The sequence below is a fragment of the Sphaeramia orbicularis genome, chromosome 12, assembly GCF_902148855.1.
Source record: "Sphaeramia orbicularis chromosome 12, fSphaOr1.1, whole genome shotgun sequence".
NCBI lineage: Eukaryota > Metazoa > Chordata > Actinopteri > Kurtiformes > Apogonidae > Sphaeramia > Sphaeramia orbicularis.
This window is the reverse complement of record NC_043968.1, coordinates 19,373,524-19,387,122: the sequence shown is the minus strand read 5'-3', so window position 1 is coordinate 19,387,122 and position 13,599 is coordinate 19,373,524. Positions and strand designations below refer to the sequence as shown.

Sequence of the window (13,599 nt, the reverse complement as noted above, 5' to 3'; positions counted from 1 at the left end):
CTATGGCACAAGTAGAGAAAGATGATTTAATGAATGTATTAAGCATTGTATAAATATGTGTAATGGTTGTAGAATTTATATATTATTTTGTGGGAAAATGAAATGTGAAATAGCTCCTTTTTGTCATCCATGTTCACAATATTATTTAGACATCTACATATTTAAATTTTTTAGTGTGTGTGTGCGTATGGAGATTTATAAAGGATGCTCCGGATGTACACAAATTGATTGGCTGTAAAACCAACCAATCACAGGACGTCTTACTGCTGCCTGGTGACCGGCGACCAATAGGAAGCCTCTGTGTGAGCGCGGATAAACGGATTTGTTGTTTCGAGTAGTTATATTTGTGTTAGCGGCAGTAACATATCGTGAGGTCTTTAAAACACCAACAATGAGTCTGTCTCTAAGGTAAACATATCAGTCTTATCTATGAGATTAATTTATTTTGGCCACTTTGTCTCTTAGGCCAATTCGAGAAAAGCGAGTCCAGCTTATGAAACGTTAGCCCGATGTTAGCTAGCTAATTGTTAGCATGTTTTAAATTATGTGTAGTTACATATAACTGATTATTATCATTACATTATGAAGGCGGTTTCACCTTTAAATAATCAGCTAATGCAACATTTATCCCTTATGTCTTAAAATGTATTAGCCAACTACGTAAGCTAACTCATGTAAGAGCACACAACACAAATGTTTCCATTCAGAATAACATATAGAAAGGTTCATTAAAGCTCCTGTTATTGTCACCGAATCCTGACTTGACATGTGTGTCCAGAACTGAACTGGCAGCGGATAAAACTAAACGAAAGAAGAGGAGAGAGCTCACTGAGGAACAGAAACATGAAATCAAAGAAGCTTTCGAGCTGTTTGATACCGACAAGGACAGAGAGATTGACTACCATGAACTTAAGGTGAGCTGTGAAGAAGGGCATGTCACACTATGAGATAAAAAACTGTGACTCAGTTACTATTAATATCAGCCTAGTAGATTTACAGTCTACATAAGGTAACCAAGATTCCCAATGTATTCACTAAATCCAGTTAAATATGTCCTGTGTTATCACGTAGTATTTGATCAAAACATACATTAATGTGTTTACCCCTGTTATTGGCAGTGTGGGTGCCTTGGATAAGCAAGGGTGTCAGTTAGTTTTGTTGAATCCATCAGGTATTATTCATCACATCATAACAAAAGTGATCTCATGACACCGTACATTTAGAGCTGCTCTAAACCAGACTCTTAAGCCAATTTACAGAAACCCATTAGAATCCTCCAGGAGCAAACACTTGATGACAGTGGCGAGGAATCTGTGTACACAATTTAATGTTTCCTTCAGGTGGCCATGAGAGCGCTTGGTTTTGAAGTCAAGAAGGTGGATGTTCTGAAGATCCTAAAAGACTATGACAGAGAGGGAAATGGAAAAATTACATTTGATGATTTCAATGAAGTTGGTAAGTTTTAAGGTTTGTTAAATTGTATTTTTATGCATTCAGATTACACTTCAAGTGGAAGTCTTGACATTTCTGCATTAAATTTTTCCACACATTTTTGTAAAATTGTTTTTCCATAGTGACAGATCGCATACTGGAGAGAGACCCAAAGGAGGAGATCTTGAAGGCTTTCAAACTGTTTGACGATGATGAATCTGGTAAAATCAGTCTAAGGAATCTCAGGCGAGTAGCTCGAGAACTTGGGGAGAACATTAGCGATGAGGAGCTGCGCAGCATGATTGATGAGTTTGACACCGACGGAGATGGTGAAAGTAAGTGATGAGTACCATCATCTTACACCTCATATGTATACGTCTAACAGAATGGGCAGACATAAGTCATTTATCTTATTTGGTCCAGACCCAAATTTATTAAGTTTACTGTTACAGGAGGAAAGAATTAGGAATCTCAAAATTTTTGCTTTTTTCACAAAAAATTACTCAAGCTGAAAACGGTTTATCAGAACACTTGTCAATTAGTTTAATAGTCAACAAGTACTTGAAAACGGGCAGAGTACCAGGGTATTTCATTATGGCTTTTGCTGAATGAATCTTTCCCAGCTAGCAAGTTTATTTAACTCAGCTTATGACAGTCCTTCAGTACTGATAATGTCAGTCAATTTGTGTAATGTTTTCCTTCAGTTGTTAACAAAATAACAAAGTGGTAAAAAAAAAAAAAACAGAGGGAGAGGACTGGCTTCATTACGTCAACTTACACAGTTGGGTATGCCCTTTAATGAAAACTGACATGTTACAGGTCCTGTTGTGTAGTGCAATGTAGCCTCTCTCCATTGTGTAGTTCTCATAAATATTGCTCTGGCCTGCATCTTTTTGCGTGTTTGTAACTTGATAGCTGAAACAGTCAAGAGTGTGGCAGAGACGGCTTATTATGTGTCTATTGTCTTTGATTATTCTAATAATGTTGTAGGCATTTTCACTTAACTTTCATTACATTTCCTGAACAATTAGGCCATTTTACTTACATTTCAGCACTTTGTTGAATTTGTCTTATGTTCTTGAATTCACTATCGTTCACATACTTTAGGCCCGTGTGTTATTTATGGAAACATATTAATTTGTCAAGTACTTCAGCCGTTATTTTGAAGAATAGGTAGTCTTGCATAGCCAGATCTGTCTCAACGCTTTGTTAGCATCACTGTCACTCTGGAACTGGGAGGAAATCTCTAAGTTGTTTGGCGAAAAATTTATGGAAGGGAAAGTTTTCATGGAACATTTACATGTGAGAATGCGAGATGTGATATTAAGCCCTGCAAAAGAAAAGCACAAATAACGAGAAACAAAAGATGAAACTTGTGCATTTGTAGCTTGGAGGCTGCTTCCTTTTTGTGTAGCGTGGTGGATATTGAAAACAGCCACATAACATGCAGATCATGGAGAGGAGGAGGGTGACCACTGAAATAGTGAGCTGTGGGAGTACTCCATCTGAGATTATTATAGTATAGAGTCCATCCTGTCTGACTAATAACAAGGCTAAAAAGTAGTGTTTCGGAAAGATATTGAAATGTGTACTATGCCAAAGAAAAATTTAAATGATTTTTTTGTCCATGTTGCCCATCCTATTCAAAAATGTGCTCATTGTAAATGCATAAACCAACATAGTACATATTATAAATGCTGGGACTCAGTTCAACCTTAATGTGGCTTGTTTTTGTTCCTCTGCAGTAAATCAAGATGAGTTTCTCACCATTATGACTGGAGACTCCTGATGCATATCTGAAAGGACACTGAGGAAGTTTTGGGAAATTTTGCTCATCCATATTGTGAGAAGCTGAATCACCTGTCCGGATTAAAATGAGCATGATGAACAAGTGTGAACAGCTTCTTTCATAGGGTCTATAGTGGACTGAACGTGTGTTATTGGGCCCTCTGTTTTACACTTGACTAAACGATGATGAAGGACTGAAGAACTCCGCTTGTTCTCTGGATCTCTACAGAGCTGTCGATATCATGCTGGGGTTTTTTTATGTCATGTCTTAATCAAATATATAATTGCCTTGAAGTGCTTTAGTGTATCAAAGACTGTGAGGCTTTGATAAATTTGATGTTGCTAGTCTAGTTTATTGGAGAATTGATGATCACTGACGCTTTGTCATCAGTCTGTTCACATCCAAATGACTATAAATTCATTGTCATTCCTAAAGTTAGTTTGTGATTCCGTCTGTCTTTATATTAGTAGGAGAACAAACCCTTACAAATAGTAATGCACATTTTGTAGATGACTGAGTGTATTTACACTTTACACTATGTATGGGTGTTTGAACATGATATTTATTTTGTACAAAATAAATCAGTTTGCCTGAGTAGTATGATCCTTTGGGTTTCTTCAATTTATATTTAGATCAATAAATATAACTGACTTGTAAGAGAACCACAACATAGTCTCATAAAATGTGTGTATAGATAGATATGACTAAAACACAACTAGAAATCTATTTTATTTTATATGACCTTTCTTTTACCAGTTAAGTCAACTGAGAATCAGTTTTCATTTGGAATGATGACATGACCAAGAGGCAGTACAAAGAACTAATAATAAAAAGAATACATCCACAACAAACAATAATAAACCACTCATAACAGTGATGTATAAAATAATATCTAAAAGCAGGTGCAACTGCCACAAACTTACAAAGAAGTCACTTCCTATGTTCAGTTTGTAACTTCTGCAGTCCACAGCTTCAACATCTTTTTTGTATACCTCAGTTATCCACCAGAGGGAGCCTGTCAGTCATAACTAAAGGCACCTCAACAGCTAATCAGGAAAACTATCTTTTTTTCTGTCCTACATAGATGAAAACAACCCTTTAACACATTATTAAAAGCCCCGCCTCGACTGATGATATGTTTGATGACTTTCCAAAGTGAACAGAATATCTAGAAGTTTATTTAACAGCGTTTAAAATCATACAAACGTACACCATACTTAAGTGTGAAAATATAAATTGCACTTCTCTGTTCCCAGAATTACTGATGATTAAGAGCACAAGAAACTTGAAGCTTCTGACTGTATATCTGAAGACTAACAATGGCTCTGTGACGATGTATGTGTTGAAATAATAACTGTCACACACAGGACTCACTACAGGGATGCATAATGTGACCACAAAACCCTTTAGGCGGATCCTCCAAAGCTCCCTGTTATTTGGTTCCCCACAACCCTATACGTATTGATTTAGATGAAGGCCTCGGGTCATGGGATAGTTAGATGAAAACATTGCTTGCTTTACTTTTCATCTGTGTGCTGCTCACATGATTAAGCGGACTGTGGTTTGCTAACCCAATTTGCTTTGGTAATAACTTGAGCCAGTCACACAATGACAGAGTAGAGGACTCTGTGGTTCTCTCCTGTGTAATAGAGGTTTGAAGTTTATGAGGGAGACAAATGAAAGTGATGCAATAATAAAAGGCTGAGAGGCACAGTCTTGTATGAGCACATGCTGCTGTGAACAGACTGTGTGTGCCCTGCTCTGAAAACAGTCTGAAGGTCAGCAGCACCAATGATGATTATCAGAACCTGCATCTGGCCATTACTGCTGGGATAGACTTCATGATTCGCCCTTGCTCTGGCACATGCTCAGCTGTTGGTCCCTGGACCAGAGCAACACATGCTCCAGAAATAAACCGTCCCAGTTCCTCCCCAGTTACAACCTCAAAGTCGCCCCCCTGTGGTTTCCACTATAGGGCTTTGCATACACTCTGTGACACACACAAACACACTCTTTTGTATTGCTCGCAATCATCTCTGTTGATGAGAATCCTAAAAATACATCAGTCTGGCAGACCTCGACAGGGTCTGATTGCTCTATGGTTAGGGGTAATAGCATAGGTTAGCTTAGGCTCCCAATTTAGAGTGGCTAATGGGACGAGCACACATTTACTGATGTTACTGTTTCTTGTTTTCATTTTACTATCGCTTTGTGCTTTGAGGACAGAATAGCACTCCTTTTGTCTGCCATCCTGTTAATGAAGGTTCAGCCTGACACACAGAAATGCACAGCAACATCATAAACAAATGGCTAGAATAGATCATTGTCTTGTCTCAATTACTGGGCAATTACTGTTTTATCTTTTGGCGCGGTTGAAGAGGAAGCTAAGAATGGAGCTGTGTGGGTATATAATAGATGCACCATGAAATGAACTGATCTTTTGTGAACGACGAAGCATGCAAACAGGATTATTTTAACATAATAGCTACATTTTATTAGTTTTCTTGCTGATAAAAAACCTGAAAATTTCTGTGTCAAAACTATGAAGCTGAGATTAGTATGACAAACTGATCATTTTGTTCTATTTTACATCTTATAGCGTTTTCTCCATGTGTTTCTGACAATATACAGATACAAGCATCTGTGTGTGGGTTTGAATTAAGAAAAAAAAGTTATACGTTATTTTGTTTGTATAGTGAGCGCCACTAAAGTGTCTCAGTGGTAACCAGAGTCAGAGTTCAGCTCTTGTGTCCACCTGTCAGTTATTAGTTGAGCTATGTCGACCATGTGACAACACTTAGCCTCTGACCCTCAGTGAGACAAGGGAACATGGGGGAAGACTGCAGGGCTGTTTACTGCCAGGTTTGGTTAGATCTGTGATGGCATGCTGGCATTAAGCCGCCGCACAGGCATCACTGTAAAACCACATAAAAGAGCAAGGACAATGAAAGGAGAGGAAACAATAAATATCAGTTACTGAGCCGTTGAAATGATGACCCTACTGATAAAATCCATTTCTGACTTAAATGAGGCAGATGGAGCTTTGAGGTTATGACACGTGTCAGCTGGTGGGGTGACAGCAACGTCCAGGTGGGGGCCATGACCTTTCACCCTCCCTGTAAGAATGCCTTCAACCAGTATGACCACCGTGAGTGGGACTCTACTGTAAAATGACCGGCATCTTAAGCAGCTCCGAAGTGTATGGAACTGTGTATATTAAAGTTCAGCTCATATGGTTGAGAGATCCAACAAATAGTCACTTAAGCAACTGACAGATTCATCTGAACAGAGTAATTATGAGATCGAGAGAAAAAATGCCAAACATTTGTTTTTTTATGTAAGGTTAGGCTTCTTTTATGTGTTTTACGTTCTTGTAAATGGAATATCTTTCATTTTTGGAATTGATTGGACATGATTTTGCAAAGCCAGTAATGTATGGAAGCCACCATTAGCTGTTGGAGACAGTGTGATGGCTCTTTTTTTTTTTGGTAGTTTTCATTCATCTTGAATTAATAAATCATCAATGATTAAAATAGCCTTTGCAGCTCAATCATTTCGTGAATATAAGTGTGTACAATAACAAAAATGATCAATCCTCACTTCCTTCTCAGAGAAGATATGCAACAGGAGTGGACATAGACGTGATCTGGGAATGCCTAGAGACATGCTGTGGATTGTGGGTTATGCCTGGCAGTTGGGTGAGGATGGATTAGTTTACACACGCTCATGGCTTTCACAGTAACATTATCTCCTGGACAGCCCAGCTTCACCCAACCCACACCACTCTGTACAGGACCTCGTCCGACTCTCAGTAAACTCAACAAAACAACAAAACCCTTTTGCCAAGACACGTCTCATTATCAGAAGTTGGGAAGTTATCAGAATGGCTTTTTATCGCCTCTATTTAAAGCACATTAATGTTATATATCATCAAATAAGGAAAAGTCCGAGTAAAAGAAAAACGTAAAGCCTGCAAAAGGATGTAGACAAAGATGTTTGAAGGCCTCCTACTTCCAGTAATAATATTTTCAGGAACTTTCTCTGCTCACATCTGGTTCTCTTCAGGGTGAGCTTATTGCTTCTGTCATTGCTTGTTTATTTTTCTCCAACACCTCATCCAACTCCTACACCAGCCGCCTACACGGACAGTAAGCATGGATGCACACAGGCATACACAGCTATGCTATAGTATTACCGACTGCACACCCACACACATACACTTCACACACCAGAGACGACTTACAGTCCAGACAAGGAGTGATATCCTCGACCGAACACATGGAAAAGTCTGCACTTTACAATCACAAACACTGTTTAGTGTTTATTTTTATTTACATGCAGTTTACACGCAGAACAGTCAAACAACGGAAATGAAATGTACATCCACCTTCTGAAAACTTAAACATAAAAATAAAACATGCTTTAAGTCTTAAGTATTTTTCACAGTTGAATAACTGTTTGTCTAAGAATACAATATAAAAAAAAACACTGACAAAAGTATCTTCTCTATATTCAATATAATATTCTACAACAAAGTCTCGTAATACGTGCGCAATAATTTTGGGCCAAAAATCCAACAACTAAATACTGAAGATCAGTCCTTAGTTTTAAGAAATCATAAAACAGTGCTGAACCTTTGGACAGAACTGATAAATGTAATTTATGACAGTAAACTACAGCAGCTGTTTATGCAAATTTCAGCAAATAGATACTTCATATCTCTTAATGTTTATATTCTAACATAAATCAATCTTCTGAGACCCAGGAAAGTCAAAGTTTTAGCTTTTTAACATTAAATAATTGTCTTGATTGAACACTTTTTCCAGATACATTTATTTATGTATGTATGTATGTATGTATGTATGTATGTACGTATGTTTGTATGTATGTTTGGGTGGTGGACAGTTTTTTTGTTTTTATGTAAAGCGGTGAAAGTCTTATCCACGACAGAGAACAAAAATGCGTTGCTGGGTCTCAAGAGGATAAAATGTTTGCCATTAACTAACCTGTATTCTCCATGTTTGCATCAAAGTATTGCATAGGAACAGCGTGTTATTTGTAAAAAAAAAAATTATATGTGATTAAATAAAGCTACAAAGCTTTGATATTCATTGATTAGAAAGAGGTCTACCAGGACCATCACTGCCATTTCTCATTATCCTTCTTGACCTATAGAATAAACAAGCATTAACCTTAGAATGTGTCTTGGGGACTGTTTATATCTATGACCTTATTTTTCATTTTCACATCAACATGAGCTGATGATGGTTTTCAACAGTGAGACCAACCTGTTAATGAGTTTTCATCTAGAGATCTAAAACAAAAGCCAAATGCCAGCGATCTTGGTGTTTGGTCTTGAATACACTTTGTTTTATTCAACAGTATTTATCTATAACTTCAGTTAACACAAAATAATGTGTTTACCAGCAAGTGCACTAAACTTCCTGAGGTTACAGTGTAATGTAAGTCTTATATTTCTGACATTTGTGTTGTAATTTATAGAGACGATATATTTTTTTCTATTGAAAGTGCTTCAGTTTAGACAATAACTGAAATGGTTACATAAATAACAAATCAAATTATATTAAATTTGATCAGTTTTGTTGAGAATTATGCACGATACATCACAGTATAGTGATGGTTATAGTGACAGGACAAAGAACCAGTGGATCAGATTAATGCTTAAAGGTTTGTCTCCTGCGGCCAGAACTAGAATGATTTTCCTGACAGCTTAAATCTGCCATAATTCAATTTCAGCGTTGCCAGCTTCCTGAAGACAGGCTGAAGTACAAACAATCACTGTTAGCCTTTTCTCCTACTTTCCACCTCTTCTCATTTCCTCCCCTTTCCTCCCTTCCTCATGGTCTAAATTGTGCGAGCGGCAGTCTAAACAGCTCATAGGGGGGAATGTGGGTAAATGAACAGCATATTTCTTTTTCAGGAGGAGGTAAAGGATGGATGCAAACCAACGGTGGGGAAATTAAAACACATAAAATTTACACACCCAAGCATTTTACACATTCCTCCGATCCTAAACGCTAACAGTCAGACCTCGTCTCAGTCACTGTGTGTTGTAAGAGGGAAATCATGCACAAAATTTATTTTCAGGTGGAATTATGCGTTACGCTTCAACTGGTCCGTCTCCATCACAGGTTTGCACTGGGTGAAACTGACTGACCCACAGTAAAGATCCTAGTCAACACTTTTTCAGTGGTAGAAGAAAATCCACTTTTGATAGAAGTTATGTACACATTTATATTTGTTTAACCCTTTATAGGGCACTCATAAAAATACTCTGAAATTCTACATTTCAACCTTAGTGTGTTACTGGAGGCCCTAACAAGACTTAATTACTTTTGTGAAATTTTTCAAAATTTTTTATTGTTATGTAGAAAATCAAGGCCAGTGAAGTTACCATATTTGGTTCCTTGCCCATATGTGGCAAAAAAATGAAATTAAAAAAAAAAAAATCCAAGAAGTAAATATAAAAAAAATTGAAGAAAATCACGTGTATTATAGAACATTAGAGCATCATTTTTAGAGCATTTCAACAAGTGCTGATCCAAACCCCTGTCCACATCCACATTATCCCTTTGAACATCATTCCTTACATTAGTACCATTACTTCATGGCACCTAACAAAGCAGGTACACTACTGTTCATGCAGAGGTGGACCTTACAGACCCTGTAGACCACATTGGACTAGAGGTTGTTGCCTCACTGTCCTCACTGTCACTTGTTGTAATGTGTACGGAAATGACCAAAAATAGTCACTTGCCTGATAAAGGGTTAACACTCACTAATCACTATTCCTTTTGCATTCAAACTGTATTAAATAAGTGCCTTTAAAATGGAAGGGATGACTCGTGTTGATGCTACACCGAAAACTAGTACTCTACTCCATTTTTTTCAGTATAATCTTTGAGTGATAGTTTTACATATTGTCTTTCTTTTTGCACTTTAAGAATGTGCTGCTAAACAGAAACAGAGCTGCAAAACTGATTTTCATTGTTCTTGTAACACTAACAATAAAGACCTGTTCTATTCAGTTCTATTCTATTTTAGCCTCTTTTGGCTAATTATTGCTTTCATAGCTCATTCAGTTCAGTTCCTAGAGTGTTGTTATTATAATTTAGCAAAAGTAGTAAAATCAAAATGCTTTTCTTTGGTTTCATTTTGATTAGTGTTTTTTTTTTTTCAAAGCATGTATAGTGGAGTGCAAATATGACACATTCTTTACTCAAGAGGAGTCTTTTCTGTGTGTATGAAATAGTCTGTACTGTAAAAATAGAAGTACTGACTCCAATCATTTACAGAAATTAAGTCCAAAAGCATAAAGTAGCCTTGAAGGATGATCCTATTGGTTGGATCTATTAATGAGATATTCAATAATATAAACTAAAAATGAAATAATGAACATTAACCAACATAAGTTTTCAGTTTAAACATCATGGTGCTTTTTCTCAGTGGCCTAGTCTCATTTTATTGTGTGTTTTGACGCATGTATTTTACAATCTTCTTCTATGTCATTGTTCAATGTTGCACAATGATACAAAGATAAAATACATGCATAAAACACACAATAACTTACCTTTTGAAAATATAAGGAGTAGAAAATACAGATAAACAGAAAAACTGACAGCATTAACAAGGTATTTGTGCTTGGTTGCTTCCAAACTCCGGTTATGTGTTACATGTCTTACTCAAATTTGTGTTTTCACTGGTTCAGCTACTTTTCAAAGAGAAAAAAAAATCCATGGCTTTGGTGTTTTGGGGGCAGGAGACCCACAGTAAACACAGAAAGTAGGTCAAGAAGAAGGTCCTATCGGCACAAAAAAAAAAAAAAATCACACACAAACTTCTTTGATACTGACTTTTATCAACTCTTAGTTCATTCATTTAGGTCCCGTCTCCAAATGGCACCTGGATAGGGGATCCATTCAGCCCCACAGACATGTAGCTGGGTCAGATGAAGCCTGGGTCAGGTTTCTACTTCAAGCAAACCACCCCACTGAGGCCACTTCTTCCAAACAGCCTCAGCACAGTTGTTTTGGGCCAGAATGAGTGATACTGTGATATGTTCACATCTGCCCAAACAAATCACAAGAATTCAACTGAACTAAACAATCTGGGTTTAAAAACAGACTTAGCTCATTGAGTAATTTAGATTAATTCATCTGAAGTTTGTGCAGCGAAATAAGATACAATACAAATGTGGCCCTGATCGTCTTACTTTTAAATGCATGTGATAGATCATTTCTGCCACCAGGAGTATCTCAATTATATCAATAACAGTAGCAACAGATGATGTCATGTAACACACAATTACAGGATATATATGGACCACCCTATTTATAAGCCCTGATAAAAAAAAAAAACCCAGATCTGATTATTGAAGCAGATACCAGAAGTGAACATGGTACTCAAATGCCTCCAAACTGAAGACTATCCAACAGTAGCAGCTGGAAAATTTCTCTTTTGACATTATTTCATTTCAAGGAATTTTCCACCAACTGATATCATAAAGAAGGCACGTTGTGTTGCCATGGATGATGAACTATAATGGAACATAGAACTGTGTATCATCTGCATACAGTGGTATTGTATGCAGATGATACTTCTTCCCGCTCCTCTCCTCCGTGGCCTAGAGAGTTGGAGAACTGGCTGATGACCAAGACCAACATAGAAATTGTTGGCTGATATACCCTTGAGCAAGGCATTTAACCCCTCATTTGCCCCCAATGCTTCTAGTCTTCAGTGTGTAGTGTTTCAGCTAGTGATGAGATAGACGCAGAGGTTGAATTTCAGCGTGTGTTGCATGTCCACATGTAAAATATACAGACAAATAAATAAAAATATAAAGGCTTCATTCAAAAAACACCATGATCTACAGATAATGTATGGGAAGAGATGTGTACAGACTGTCATAAAGGACTTAATATACAGTTATGGAAAGAATTTGAATGGAAATTAAAACTAAGGTATTTTAATAATACACCTCTTATAATTTCAACATATGTGAAAGAACCTAATATGGAACTGTGCTGGAGAAATTGTAGAAACACTGGAGATTATTTACATATCTTTTGGGACTGCCCAGTGATCCAAGGATTCTGGAAGAAAATCAAGGAGGAAACTGACAAAACCTTTCAAGTGAACTCCCCATTAGACCCACTGAGACTACTGCTGGGAGTTATACCTAAGGAGATGTTTAGTTCAGATCAAAGACACAAGTTGCGGATGCTTTTATTGATTGCTAAAAAAAAAAAAGATAACTGTCAAGTGGAAGGATCCAAAACCACCGACCATAACTGAGAGGGTACAGAGACTGAAAAGGGTCTACACTATGGAGTGAATGACCACAAGTCTACAACTAAAGATGGACACTTTTGAACAAAAACTGTATTACTCAGTGTTTGGGTGACTGATGGAGGAATGAGAGCTATTATAAGATTGTTATGTTTCTCTATGACTGATAATGTATTGCTGTAATTTTCTTTGGTAAAAGCAAACATTTCTTTTCCATGTGATGTCCCTTGATGGTATTTCAATTGTATTCCATTTACTTCTGCCTTCATTCTTAGGGTCCTATGTCACAGAATGTTCTGTTTTGTGGAAAAATGAAAATATCTAAATAAAAAGTAAAAAAACAAAAAACAAAACACCATGATACTCATTTTCATGTGGTCATACACCTAGGAAAATCAAATTTTTCCATATTTTATTCCATTTTGGCAATTACATTCACCTAAATCTTCAGTTTGGACATTCCATTAAATGGACCGTTACATTGAATAAAATATACATTTTTCTGAATTGGAACATTTGATACAAGTCAATGAAATATGTAACATATGTCTATTCATTTTACATGTTTAATATCAAAATGTTACATAATACAGCTTTAAAATGCATTAGAAGGGAATCCTAATGAACAAGAGAAAAGTGCTTAATAGCTGTTCCAGTGGTCCTAAATGGACACAGATTTTGACACGGCAGATTCACTTAAAAGCTCAACAATCAAAGAACTAGCGCATATAGAGTTGGAGTATCTACACTGGCATCAACATAAAAAGTAGTAGATACAGTACACATGGGTTCTTTTGAAGTGGAGGGGACCAGTGGGGTTATGTTGTCTTTGGGCTTTTCAGTGACTCAGCCACATTTCTACATTGATATTTTATGGATTCATAGATCACTGAAGTAAACCAAGTCTGCCGTTTTCCTTTCCTTCCTCCACTAGGAGCTGACAGGAGTGGACAGCTGAGGGTAATCCTCCGCCAAGCAGATGCTCAGTGTGCTGATATCTGGGACATGCTTGCAGGTTTGATCTCTCTCTCGCTCTCCCTCTCTCTCTCTTGCTCTCTCTCTGTGTAATG

The 13,599-nt window shown here is 37.1% G+C and overlaps 1 protein-coding gene across 1 annotated transcript; it reads left to right on the top strand.

Annotated features, from left to right (window-relative positions):
* Positions 1 to 296: 296 nt before the first annotated feature.
* LOC115430690 (centrin-3) lies at positions 297 to 3,823 on the top strand. The gene is made up of 5 exons (XM_030150850.1): positions 297 to 408; positions 779 to 914; positions 1,341 to 1,455; positions 1,575 to 1,766; positions 3,177 to 3,823. Exons 1-5 carry the CDS (start codon positions 392 to 394, stop codon positions 3,218 to 3,220), a joined length of 504 nt encoding a protein of 167 aa, XP_030006710.1. The 5' UTR covers positions 297 to 391; the 3' UTR covers positions 3,221 to 3,823.
* The last annotated feature ends 9,776 nt before the right edge of the window (positions 3,824 to 13,599 follow it).